This window comes from Canis lupus, unplaced genomic scaffold (assembly GCF_011100685.1).
Source record: "Canis lupus familiaris isolate Mischka breed German Shepherd unplaced genomic scaffold, alternate assembly UU_Cfam_GSD_1.0 chrUn_S451H612, whole genome shotgun sequence".
NCBI classification, from domain to species: domain Eukaryota; kingdom Metazoa; phylum Chordata; class Mammalia; order Carnivora; family Canidae; genus Canis; species Canis lupus.
Window position 1 is genome coordinate 6,806 of NW_023331383.1, and position 14,772 is coordinate 21,577.

The 14,772-nt window shown below is 39.2% G+C and overlaps 1 protein-coding gene across 1 annotated transcript; it reads right to left on the minus strand.

Annotated features, from left to right (window-relative positions):
- Positions 1 to 1,095: 1,095 nt before the first annotated feature.
- On the minus strand, positions 1,096 to 1,923 carry LOC119879217 (uncharacterized protein C2orf72-like; the record flags this gene model as incomplete). The annotated part of the gene is made up of 1 exon (XM_038589611.1): positions 1,096 to 1,923. A coding segment is annotated over one exon (828 nt), but the record flags the coding sequence as incomplete, so codon positions are not given.
- Between the last annotated feature and the right edge of the window lie 12,849 nt (positions 1,924 to 14,772).

Genomic DNA, 14,772 nt, shown 5'->3' on the forward strand with positions numbered 1-14,772 from the left:
ACACCGAGGCTCCTTCCACAGTTTGGCTATTGTGGACATTGCTGCTAGAAACATCGGGGTGCAGGTGTCCCGGCGTTTCATTGCATCTGTATTTGGGGTAAGTCCCCAGCAGTGCAATTGCTGGGTCATAGGGCAGGTCTTTTTCACTCTTTGAGGAACCTCCACACAGTTTCCAGAGTGGCTGCACCAGTCCACATTCCCACCAACAGTGTAAGAGGGTTCCCTTTTCTCCGCATCCTCTCCAACATTTGTGGTCAGGCAGAGCATGTGGATGTCTTGGCTTTGACCCAATAGGTCCCCAGGGCAGCAGTGCAGTCTTTATTCCAGCTTCCTCTGGCAGCCAAGATCTCAGGAAGCCCAACCCTCTCTGCTGGGGTGGGGGAGGGGGACTTCCTAGAATTTCAGAGAGACTAGATGGGCTCATCCAGAGTTTCTCAAAGGTGCCTTGATGGGCAATTAGGGTGGAATAAGTCTTTGCTGTTGGAGTCTGTCCTGTACGTTGTGAGAAGCTCACTAAGTTCCAGGGGCACCTCACAGTCACAGTAACCCTCCTCCCAACACACACACACACACACACACACACACACACACTTACACTTTCAAACTCACACATGCATACACAAGCTTCCAGTGCTACCTGGAGCGGCAGTCTGGCCCTGGGTTGAGAGCCCCTGGGCTCATAGTCCCTGGAGTGTTTAAGAAACAGAAGCCCCAAAGGTTCAATGACAGGTCTAAGCTCCCCACCCATTCCTGATCTGATGACAGCTGATCCAGAGTTCTTTCCAGCTGCACTTGACATGATGGATGCTCATGCCAACACACCATGGGCTGCCACAGCACCACAAAGCCTCCAAGTAGACAGCCATCTGTCCCAATGCTGTAGAAAGACCGAGGTCCAGAAAGACCAAATAACCTCACTGTGATCAGAAAGTGAGCAAATATGAGGCGGGGGGCAGGTTCCAGGAAAACAAGTTTCCCCAGCTGTTCAGTGCAGCAGCCTCTGACAGGTGGGGCCTTAGTGTAGTGACCACCATTCCGAGGCCAACATAGAGGCAAGGGAGCTCGGTGAGCAAGAGCCAGTCCCCAGTGTGCAGGTTAGAGTGCGGGTGGCCCGGGAGCCCAGCCTTCATCTGGGGGCTCCAGCGGCTCAGCAGGAGTATGGACAAGTCCATCACAGGCTCTCGACCCCTTCCCGGGGTCCCACAGTCTCCGCTGGGGACATATGGCTGTCAGTGACAGCTCCTCCCCAGGACCCTGGAGGTGATCCTGAAGCTGGGGCACTGGGGAAGGTGGCATCTGGATCCTTCCCCGAGCTCCAGGGACCCCAGGAAAAGCACGCCAGCAAGTGCGGGGAGGCCTGGTCTCGCCCATGGCCCGCTGCTGGTCGCGCGGGCCGGCGGCTTGCAGCGCCCCGCAGGCGGCCCGGGGACGGCCAGGCTGGAGGCCGGGTGGCCGGGCAGTAGGGCGGCCGCCTGCACGGTGGACCCGCCTGGCGTCCGAACACCGCGCGCGTGCAGCGCCTCCAGTGGGCCGCGAGCCGGGCGCCGCCGCGTCCTCCGCCTGCCTCGCCCCACTCGCCCCGACCAGCCCGCGCCCCCGCTGCCGCGCACGTCCCGCAGCCTCTCCCGCAGGCGGCGCCGCGGCTCCCGGGCTGTCCGGCGAGGACGCGCCGCACAGCAGGAGGACGAGCGTGAGCGGACGGCGCGCCCCCTGCGCCCCCTGCGCCCCCTGCGCCCCCGGCTTGCCGCGGCTTGCTCGGCGGGAACAGGGCCCGGCGACGTCCCGCAGCAGCGGGCGGCTCTGCTCGCGCTCCCCAGCCCGCCCTCCAGCAGCACCTGCCCGCGGCCGCCCGCAGCGCCTGTACGGGGCGGTTCGGCCGAGCGGCCGCGCCTCCAGCTCCCGGCTCCGCTGCCTGCTCGCCGCCTAGAGCAAGCATTTAATCACGAACTACCCAGGTTACTGAGAAGGGACCGCATAGCAGCTGGTGGGGAAAGATCTCACTCTGTCTGAAACACATATACCTTTTCAGAAAATAGACGGTGATGAGATTACACCGTTATTCTGATTCTGCTAAATTAATTATGGCACTTTCCCATATACACATCTATGTATAAAACTATATATATATTACTTATATATTATATATACAATTTATTTCGAGAGTGTTAAATATACTCATAATGCATTCAAAATAAGACATAAGTGTTTAATCTCAGACTATGTTGTAAAAATAAAGAAATTATTAAACTATGTTGACTTTTTCTAGAAATTACAGTTCGCTAAGACTCTTCCCTAGTATCATACGGCCATCATCATCTTAAGAGACTGGCAAATTAATTAATGCTCTTTGTCTCTCCAATAATATTCCTAAGTGATAATTTTGATTTTTGTTTTGTTTGTTTCCTTCTTGTTTTCTACTACCTTTATTCTGGCATGAACCACTCAGCAGAAAACTGGGAAACACAGAAATCAGACTCATGAGATTTGTGGAATCTAATAGAGTCTCACTTCAGGAGATCAGCATGTAATCCTCAGTGCAGCAAAGAGGTGACAGGTCCCTAAAGGTTAATACGTACATGGTTTTCAATTTAAAAAATACCAGTCCCTCCTCCCCAATCTATAAGTATCTGGACGGAGCACCATAGTCTATGCATGGTGAAAAATAAAGTGAAAGTAAAAGAGCAAAACATACAGGGAGTGAACACAACTTGGATACTCATGGATAATTTTCTTTCTTAATTTCCTTGAGTATTTTACAAAATTGTAGTTGAAAGTTTCCCCTCTTATCTAATCCTCCAAATCACCCCCAGAAAAACGGATCCTTGGATTTGAAACTAACCTGTAAGCATGGTGGTAGCTCTGTGAGGCAGGTCTGGGACCACTGGGCTCAGTACATGCCATGGCTGACCTTCCTTGGGGAGCCACTCTGTAACATTTCCATGTCACTGGGAGTCAAAAGTATTTATTTCTTCTCATTTTGTTCTTTGAAACCTCAAATCTTTTTTTTTTATTTTTGTTTATTTATAATAGTCACACACACACACACACAGAGAGGCAGAGACACAGGCAGAGGGAGAAGTAGGCTCCATGCACTGGGAGCCCAACGTGGGATTCGATCCCGGGGTCTCCGGGATTGCACCCTGGACCAAAGGCAGGCGCCAAATCGCTGCGCCACCCAGGGATCTCTGCTCCTCAAATCTTAAAACACCTGAGAAATCTTGAAATATGTGAGTAAAGAAAAAAAAAAAATTAAATCATGGCTAAATATTCCCTAAGAGGAAGGAATAAAACAGGTACAAATATGTGATTTTAGTGTAAAATTTAAACAAATATCCAACTGAATATCAAACACAATAAATTATGCCCTCTCGAAACACCAAAGTCTAAAATTACTCCCAATTGGGAAATGATAGAATACTATTACTTGAATCATTGAAAATCAGAAAAAATTCTAGGTAGTGTGTGGGTGAGAAAGCTGGCCAAAGGCTTGATATATTTAGCTTCTATAAAACTTATGATGCCATGAACTACAGTTAAAAAAAAAGAACAGAAATACTGTGAAAAAGGGTTCAAATTACTAGTCTTTTAAAATACTGGGGTAGAGATACCTTTTCAATGTTAGGTAATTCTCTCTTACCTTATTGTTATTTTAAGTAATTACCTAAATAGTATAAACTAAATTTAAGGAAAGAGATTGATAATTTTCACCCTCTCTTCCCTCACCTCTCATGTTATTTTTCACTTTGAATTTGAAGCTAAGTCCATAAATCAGTTTAACGTCTATATTTATGGCTGGCAATACACATGCCATTTGGGACAGCTCAGGGGGCTCAAGCCTCAGTGTTTAACTGTCACAGAGATTCATGAAGGAATGTTTCATCTTTGGTACAACTTAGGGATATAGGGATAAGGGGAGCCTCTACAGGAAGGGCTCCAAGCCAATCAATGTTGCACCAGGTTATGATGCTAAAGATTAGAATCATAGTAGGAAAAGTTAGAATTGAAAAACTATGGGGGAAGTTAAAGGAAAATGAAAGAACACTAGGCTCAGATATACAAAGACTATGATAGAGTGTCCCTGCTCTTACTAAGTGGGAAGGGAAGAGGTAATAATCCTTGAGTTGTGCGATTTACTTACATGGAAGATTGTAAAGACATCTGATTCAGTGCTTCTGTCTGAAACCCAGAGGCCCTTAAAACTGGAATAATTTGGAGGTGTTATCAGGTGATACAGCCACTTTGGAGAACAGTTTGGCAGTTCCTCATGAGGTGATGCATTGTGTTACTGTTTAACACAGGGATTCCACTCCCAGGTATATTCTCCCAAGAGTACTGAAATACTTAGACACAAAAACTTATATACATATGTTCACAGAAGCAGTATTCAAAAGGGCTAACAAGTAGAAAGACCTCAAATATCCATCAACTGAAGAATGGATAAACAAAATATGATATATCCATAGAGTGGAATATTATTCAGCTATATAAAGGAATGACACATGTTATAGTATGAGTTGACTTAAAAACATTCGAAGTGAAGGAAGTCATTACAAAAAAGCCACATATTGTGGGATTCCACTTATATAAATATCCAGACCAGGTAACTTAATAGAGATGAAAATTAGATTAGTAATTAACAGGGTCTGGAGAGACAGGAAATAGGGAGTAACCTGATAAATATTGAGCTTCCTTTTTGGAATGATGAAAATCTTCTGAAAACAGATAGTGATGATGGTTATAAAACTCTGTGAATTCATTAAATATAACTGAATTGTACACTTGAAAATTACAATGAATACAGGTTGTCAATGGGCAAAGGTCTTGTAACATTACAGTAGAAAGACAGTTGTAGCAGAGCTTTGCATCTAGTTCTTTATTTTTAAAAACAGAGGCTTTCAATTAAATTGTAAACATGGGATGCCTGGTTGGCTCAGCGGTTTGAGTACTCTGCCTTCGGCCCAGGGTGTGATCCCAGAGTCCCAGGACCAAGTCCCACTTCAGGCTCCCTGCATGGAGCCTGCTTCTCCCTCTGTCTATGTCTCTCCCTCTGTGTGTGTGTGTGTGTATGTGGTCATGAATAAATAAATAAAATCTTTTTTAAAAATTAGAAAAAATAATTGTAAACATACTTCTACTTCCAACATCCCATAATGTTGTGTTATGATTGGACATATTTTTTTTATTTCTTTAGGATAGTCACAGAGAGAGAGAGAGAGGCAGAGACACAGGCAGAGGGAGAAGCAGGCTCCATGCACCAGGAGTGCGACGTGGGATTCGATCCTGGGTCTCCAGGATCCCGCCCTGGGCCAAAGGCAGGCGCCAAACCACCGTGCCACCCAGGGATCCCTGATTGGAGATATTTTTAAAAATATTTATTTTAGTAATTTTGAGAGGGAGAGAGAGAGAGAGAGAGATAGGAGAGAGAGAACAGAGGGAAAGAATCCCACTGCTGAGCATGCAGTGGCCGGGGGCTCAGTCTCACCACTCACTCACTCAGTCATGAGATCCTGACTTGAGCTGAAATCAAGAGCCAGTCGCTCAACTGACTAAGTCAACCAGGTGCCCCCTGATTGGCAATATTTCTAAGTGAAGTATGCTATAATTAACGTGGGTAAATGGAAAAAAAATATTTCCTGTGAGGGGAAATATAAAAGAACCTGCCATAAGAACACAATTCACCAAGTACAAGGATTATTACCAATTCACTATATGAATATTCCTAGTTTAAATTACACAAATGCCATAACAGTTACGTACCAGGAAGCATGTGATCAGGCTAATGAGGTTAAGCTGAAAACTGCTTCAGGAAAGTGAAAAAATATATTATTTAAATGATTATGATGGAATTCAATAATCCAAAAAGTGATTAGTGAAGGAGAGATTTGGAGTAAAATAATCACTTTTAGAGCAAGCATTTTTTTCAACATTAAAAGAAAGGGAGCATAGTGGTGTTTTATTCTAGATTGGGACCAGGGAGTGATGATGCAGGAGTCAACTGTGGGTGAAATACTAGGAATCCTCGAATTAGGGAACAATAGCTGTCAACATTTTACTAATGCAAGGAGGAATCCAATGGAATTCAGTTTGTGATTTTGCTATTTAGAAATGAGAATTAACAAAAAATGTGGGCATTGGTTGGAGGAAAAAAGTGAAATTGAGAAATGAAATGACAGAGAGTCCAAAAACAAATATCCAAAATGTTTCAGAGGCAGTCTAGGATAATGATAAATAAGCCTAAGACATGAAGATTGACCTATCATATACTCACCTGGTAGAACCAGAAAGACCAACATGATGAGAAGGGCAGTTTTATAAAATGGTGGAAAGACGAGAAAGTCAAGGTAAACCAGAATGCCTACCAAAGGTGGCATATAGGATACAGAGTTGGAAACAGGTGAGGCCAAAACAACAAAAACATTGGATACCACTGTTGAAGAAAACTTAAAAATTAATTAAAAATATGTTCATAAGGGAGATCTTGGACATCTTTGGGATCACTGAATTATCAGAACACAAAAGCTTGCACTTTGGTAAAAGGGATTTCCAGCAAGATAACTTTTTGAGATTTTAGCCAATGTTTATAGACATTATAATCGACATATATACACATAAAATTTTTAAAAAGACAATCTAATGCTCTCTAGTTTTTCCATTGGCTTACTTGTTTATTCCTATGCCAATAAAGTCTTTAACATAGTTTTATTATATTTTGATAGCTAATGCAAATTTTCCTGCCTGATTCTTCCATCACCTCAGAAAGTTTTTTTCATGGATCACTTCAATTTTCAACCTCTGTTTTGATTTTTGTCACCATTGGTGAATCTCATCTCTCCTTGAACTTCATACAGATGGGATCACACAGTAAGCACAACTTTACATCCATCCTCCTTCCCTTACATAACTTTTTAAAGGATTCATGCATATTGCAGTTTTCATTTGTTGTGCTTTGTTTTGCTTTTGCTAAGCAATGTTCAATGGTGTTCATATAACACAATTTATTTATCTATTCTTTTAAAGACATTGGAGTAGCTTTAGATTGGAATCTTTCTGAAAATAACCTCTATAACTATGTTGTGTAAGTTATTTTTTATAGATGTGTGTTTTAATTTTTCTTGGGCAAATATCTAGGAGCCTAATTTATTCTTTAAAGGGAAGGTATCTATTAACTTTATAAAAACTGTCAAATGTTTTTTCTGAAGTGACTTGTCATTTCAGCCTCTGGTCAGAAATGTATTAGACTTCCAGTTGTTCTACATGTTCCATCCACTAAACCATATTTAGTTTTGTCAGTCTTTATAATTGTAGCCATTTTGGGGGGTATAAAGTGGTAAATTATCATACTTCTAGTTTATGTCTTTGATAACTAATAAGACTAAGCAACTTTTCAAATGCTTATTGGATATTTGTGTATCTCTTTTGAAAAAGTGTCTGTTCAAGCATTTGCCCATATTTTTATGGGTATTGCTTTTATATTACAGATATATAAAGGTCTTTTAGAGTTTTAGGTATAGAAAATAATATTATATATAACTCTATTTATAAAGATTTTATAAAATGTGTATACTGAAAGAATTATCTCCCATTTCATTTTTAGCAGTAGCTTTGCTTAGCAGCACTTTGGAGAAGACTAATTTATCAAGTTTTGCTTTTATGGTTATTGCTTCCTGAGAGCTGTGTAAAAAATCTTTGCCGACTCCAAATTCGTGAAGATAGTCTCCTACATTTTCTCCTACAGGTGTTATAATTTTAGCTGTTACATTTGATCTATGACTATTTCAAATTAAGTTTTGGTTCCAAGCTGAAGTAGAGGTCCAGGTTCGCTATTTAAATATGAATGATTCATTCATTTGTTCCAGCATCATTTCCTGCAAAGGCTTTTCTTTCTCCTTTGAACTGCTGTTTTCATTTTGTAGACTTGATTGCTGATTGATTTATGTCAGGGCCTCTCTTCTGTCCCATTGTTTTCTATGACTATCCTTATGTTAATACTACATTGTCTTAATTATTGTAGCTTTATGGTAAATTTTGAAATAAAGTAGTATAAACCCTCCAACTTTGTTTCCTTTTTCAAGAATGTTTTGACTATACTAGGTCTTTTGCATTCTTAAATAAATTTTAGTATCAGCTTGTCCTTTTATAGTAAATACTTTGGAATTTTTATTGGAATTGGAGTCCAAACAATATTAATCTTCCAACCTATGAACATGGTATTCCATTAGTTATTTGTGTCTTACTTAGTTTTTCTCAGAGATGTTTTATACTTTTTTAAATATTTAATTTATTTATTCATGAGAAACACACACCACACACACAGAGGCAGAAACATAGAGGGAGAAGCAGGCTCCATGGAAGAAGCCTGATGTGGAACTTGATCCTGGGACTGTGGGATCACACCCTGTGCCAAAGTCAGATGCTTAACCGCTGAGCCACCCAGGTGTCCCTACACCAGAGTATTTTAACTGTGAATTTATCAAGAGCTTGTTTGAACATGTGGTATGGTCATTACTTAGGACTGAGGAATCTTTGATTACCCAAGTGTTACCCTTTGGGGGCGAACCATGTTCTTCCTTTAGTACCATATATACTGCTCTTGACCTTGACCATTGCAAAGACTTATCTTTATGTACATCAAATAATCCCACCATCCACAGGGCAAATAGCAGTGAACTTTGTGATGAGGTCCTGCCATATGACAACTACTTCACAGCAAAGTGTCCTGCTTTAATTCAGTAGGGAAAGATACAAGGTCCAGAACATTAGGCTCTACAATGAAGGTAGGTCATCAGGTGGTTCTACTACCAGTCCTAGAGGCAGAGACTTGATCTGCTTGCATTCTTCCAGAAATACCCCTACTCTTAGCAATATGTCATTTGATAGGATAGTTCTGTCACACACATCTTTCTAGAAGGACTTTTCTTTTTTTTAGATTTTATTTATTCATTCATGAGAGACACACACACACAGAGAGAGAGAAAGGCATAGACACAGGCAGAGGGAGAAGCAGGTATCATGCAGGGAGCCTGATGCGGACTCGATCCCGGGACTCCAGGATCATGTCCAGGGCCGAAGGAGGGGCGCTAAACTGCTGAGGCAGCCAGGGATCCCCCGCTGAGCCACCCGGGGATCCCCCTAGAATGACTTTTCAATGCCATCCAAGACCTAATAGTTTTTTGAGGCTTCCTTATAATCTGAGGTCCCTCATGCCAACAGTATGCATGCCTAAGAGGTCACATCCAGATGTTTTATAAATTTAAGTGGAAAGTTTTAGGATGCCTTCTATTACATTTATTCCTAGGAGTTATGATACAAAGTGAAAGTCTAAGGGATTGTTCGGTATTTTTTTTTAAAGAGAAGAATATTTCATTGACAGCAATGTGTTTTTTTTCAAACAAAACAAAAATGATTTCCAGTTCTCTTTCTTTTTGTGATATTAGCATCTGTCTTGCATTGCCTCTTGTTAACTTGGAAGCATAACTGCATTTTTGAAAGCTGGAAACCTTATTTTCCAGAACCCCATTCCCTGAATGATTCCTCATAAGGTTTGTAAATGAGAAAAACTCCTGCATGATTTGGAAGATGAAGGTAAAACAAAAGTCATTCATGGCAATTTTGGCAGCCGGACACGGAGATTTCCATAATGATCTTAGTAATCATAGTATCCAGACATTGCACCATCGCAGATCTCTCCTGAGCTTGTACTTCATGCAGCAATTTCTTGGACGTCTTCATAAGCTCCCACTTCCCCTACTACATCAGTGCTTTTAGGCTGATGTAATTTATAATAGTTTCTCCGATTCCCTGGATACAACCTTCTAGACCTTTATTCTTCTTGCTTATGTTTACATTAATATAAGCAGGAATTCCTATATTAAGCCTCTTATTTCTACAATGCTGAATTAACTCTGTTTCCTGGCTGAATCCAGACTGATAATAGCACCCAGGATAATAACTTCTGAGATTCATTCTTTAATTGGAGATTGATATATCAAGCTATTGTATTATTATTTTTGTATTAAATTTATGTATTAAAAAGAAAACTTCTATAAAGAGAAACTTCCCCTTATTACTTTTTTGGTTACCCCGAGGTACTATTGTAGAAAAAAAGGCATGATAAATCTTCAATTCTTTTATTTACCATTTTATTTTCATCAGTTACTATTTTATATACCAGTTTGCTTAAGTAATGAATTGGTGTCCTATCATCCATCAAAACTGACCTTAAAGAATTGACTTTGGGAGGTAATATCTGTTTCTCCCCAAGCTAATAAAATTTTCATTTCAGGTATTATGTTTTTAAGTTCTAAATTTTATTTTTAAATTTTAATCTCTGCTGAGATCCCACATCTGTTGACTCTTATGATAATATTTTTCTTTAAGTCCTTGAACTATATAACAGTGGCACTAAAATTCTTTTTGTTCTAATCCATGTTGTTGTCTATTCTATTGACTAAATGTTTCAGTATCACCATAAATGCATGTATGTAAAGATATCAGGTGTGCTTCTCTTCATTGTAGTCATCAGCACTATTAATGCCTAAATAATTTTATGTTTGGATAGTGGATGTCTCCTCAAGCTGCTTCCTGGATCTCATGGATGTGACTCTCGTGGGATATGAAAGCTACTTTGCTTTATAGTATGACGAGATGCTCTTCACTAATGATGTATATTATCTACCCACAACTTGAAAGCCCATTTCTCCAAGACGTTCTTGTTGCTTTTAGTGAGTGATGGCATTTAGAAACCAAATTTATAACTCCAGTGGTGCTTCCTGCTATTATTTTGTTTAATATTTCTAGGACTAATCAGTAGATAGATCTAGAAGATAAGTGGACTTCTTTAGTTGATTAAAATGAAGCATTAGTTTAATATTTTTCCAGTTCACTTTCAGGATTATGAAATTTTAATTAATCTCATAGATCTTAAGTATACATATTCTGCTCTCACATTGGAAAAGTATGAGTCTTCAATGTCATAAGCGTAATTACTCACTTTATTTATCCTATAATAAAAGACAAAAACAATAATGTCAGAGTAAATATATCAGCCCTGTTATAAAAATATACTTGTTAAAGCTATGTAAAATTATTTTTATGTCTCATTTTGTTTTTAAGTTATATTTTACCAGGGCCATACAAATTACTCTTTTAAAAAGTCATTCAATTTAATTCTGGTTCAAAGCTGAAATGAATAGATTAGTTAGAAAATGTTGAAGTCATTTTCCAAATATTCCAAGACAGTGTTCTGACATGATTAACTTTAATTTTCAGAGGTAAAATCTGTGCTTTTAAAAGAAGATTTTAACTCAATGTACTGGAACATAACACAATTTCCATTTGCTTAAGACAAAAAGTTCCCCTAATATGTTATTATAAAAATGTTTAAGCACAGAAAAAAAGTTGAGAGAATTGTATATGAACCTCCTCATAATAACTGCATAAATTCTGCAATTAACATTTTCTTATATATGCTTTGTTACACATCTATCACCCTAGCCATCCTTCTGTTCTCTACTCAGTTCATCTTCTTTACTTATTTCAAAATACACCTTTTTACTAAATATTTCAACATATATATCATTATCTATCATTCAGTATCTTCTTAGAGCCTTTTTAAAAGTAAAACTTGCATGTAATGTAATTCAGAAATCTACAGTGTATTATCTTCTGAGTCTTTACAAATGAAAACACCTGTGCAACTTCAACTTTTACCAGGATATGGATGAATGTTCACATGCAGAAGCACCAGTATTTCAGAAAACAGTTTCTTGTATGATGCCTATGGGGATTCCCTGATCTAAGTTCATAAAATAAATATCCAGAAGGTATAATCTACAATTAATTTGTGGATTAATATTATCATAAATTGCCTAAATATCTGTGTTAATTTAAAACAGTTTTGGGGCAGCTCGGGTGGCTCAACGCTTTGGTGCCTGCCTTTGGCCCAGGGCATGATCCTGGAGACCGGGATCAAGTCCTACGTCAGGCTCCCTGCATGGGGCCTGCTTCTCCCTCTGCCTGTGCCTCTGCCTCTCTCTCTCTCTCTCTGTGTGTGTGTGTCTCATGAATAAATAAATAAAAATATTTTAAAAATAAATAAAACAGTTTTATATTTTGGAGCATCTGGGTGGCTCAGTCATTTCAGTGGTTAACTTAAATGACTAGTTACTGGGTGAGACACCAGTAGGGCTCCTCATTCACCAGAAAGCCTACTTGAGGAGTTTCTCTCTTCCCCTACCCCTCCCTCTGCTCACACCCACTCTCTCTAATATAAATAAATAAATCTTAAAAAAAGTTCTATGTTTTATAGTTGTCTTTTAGCAACATTGTGCCATTTTCAGTATAGAAGGCTCTTGGAGACTAAAGAGATCATTAATACACCATAATTTGGCTGTGTGATGGGTATGCCTAACTTTGTCCCTTAAACTGAAGAGCCAATTTTGCTACTAGAATTTAAGCAGCCTGCACCAGTGTTCTGTTCACACTAAACTCCTGGGGGTGTTCTGCAAATATTACACCTTATAAGAGTAGTATATTGCAGCAAGTGTGAAAAAGGAAAAAGTGTGCTCTGATTTCATCTTTTAGCCAAAGGACAGAGGTTACGACTAAAAGAAATAAAGTTTAGAATAGTAACTGGATATTTATTCTTATTAATATTGTTTTCAAAAAAGCATTTTAAAAAACAAAATATAAGAAAAAAAACAAAATATAAGACATAGAATTGCATAAGCTCTTTGAAAGCAGAGATATATCTCTGTCTTTGTTTGTTTGTTTGTTTGTTTGTTTTTAAATAGGAACACCTTACATCCTTTTATGGTGCTGGGCAGTTGGTGGGTAATTATACTTTAGGAACTTGTGTCATTATGAGCATGAGGACAAAGATATATGTAATGGAAACATATTCACTTCTCTATCTAATTTATTTGATGATTATAAGATGTTACACGGCCTTTAGAAAGGGCAGTTGGTTTCCCTTTACCCTGACAACTAACTTATACTATGGGGGGAGCTTTATAGTAGACCAAAGACCATTTCATAAAAATAGAGTTATATTGTACATGTAAAGGGAAATCTTATTAAAGAAAATCACAACACAAATCTTTTAGTATACATACTATAGTAGAATGAAATCTATTTTTTCAGGAATATTGGAAAACATACCAATTTATTTATCCAGTAACTGCTCAGAAACATTTCTTCATTTGGGTTTCTCTGAAGTAGAGCCTAAGAATTTGGGTGCATGTCACTCATTAAGAGAATGTTCTCAGGACACAAGCAACAAGGGAAGTAGCATTGGATAGGGGTCCTGAAACAAATGCTACACTGTATGTTAACTAACTGGAATGTAAATAAAAACCTGAAAAAAGAACTGGCTAGAGGAAGAAGCAAAGTAAAGACATGGTCGGTCTCTGGGAGCATTGGAGGATGAATTACACCACAGAGATTATTCAGCCTTAGGGAAAAGGGAAGCAACTTTTGTAATCTCAAATCAGTAAATTATTAGCTGGCTGCAGGCTGCATCAGCATACATGGAAATATAACATCCTCGGTGAGGTGGCTTCTGTTCAACCAAGGGAAATTCTACCAAGAAGGGGTGGTTATGAGCAATAAACAGCCAACACTCAGAGTGATGGAACCTGCTTTTAACCAGCTGGTAATGGCATGCAGGCAGGCCAGCAGCAAAATTCATTATAGCACGTAAACAAAAGCATTATCATAAAAGGATTATTTTTGCATGCTCCTATTTCTAAAGTCACCTCTTGGTAATTATTGAGAGGCAATTTGCTCAATAGATCCTGGTCCTTGGTGATTGATTGATCTCTTGAGTTTCAAACAGTCCATCTGTATGTTAAGGTAGAGTTGATAATGAATGAATCCATACACAGAAGTCTCTGTGGCAAGTTGTGAATTGTGGTTGCTCTTATTTCTCTACTTGCTGTTGGTAGGCCATGACTGAAAAGATATAAATTGAACTGGAATATTTTCCATCCCACCAATTAAAATGGTAATGAAATATAAAAACCTAAAGAAATGGACGTACGAAGTCCTCACTCTATCATTATAAATACATAGATTTAGTTGATATTTAAATTTTGGAATTATATTTCCTTCAAAAAGATATTCCAGGTCAAAGATGATCTACTGCCCTTCTTTTATAAATTTAAAGCTGAGAAGGTAATATATTCATTTTTTTTTCTGAAGGTTTTATTCACTTATTTGAGAGACAATGATATATAGAGAGGGAGCACAAGCAGGGGGAGGGGCAGAGGGAGAAGGAGAAGCATACTCTCCTCCAGCAGGGAACCTGACATGGGGTTCCATCCCAAGACCCTGGGATCATGACCTGAACAGAAGGCAGACCACCTAACTGACTGAGCCATCCAGGCACCCTAAAAAGGTAATATTTCAGACAAATGATTATATCATATGAAATATGTATGGAGAGAGAGATTGGGAGAATTTAAAGATATTTTCATGGATAGATGGCATTTGAACTGAGTTTTGAAGGATAACATTCCACAGAGATGAAAGAGCATGTGAAAAGATAGCATGTGGGATCTCTTGTAGGAGCTGGTAGTTATTTAGTTGAATGGTGGTTAAGGTATAAGGGGGATGAAGATAGGCATGTAGCTAGAAAATAGAACATAAGGGCCCCATGTTTCCATAACAGAGTTTAAATATTATTTTAAAGGCTATAGGGGAAAAAAAATTGAAGGATTTTAAACTGGAGAGTGATACCATCATATCTGTGTGTTAGGTTGGGATGCATTTGCT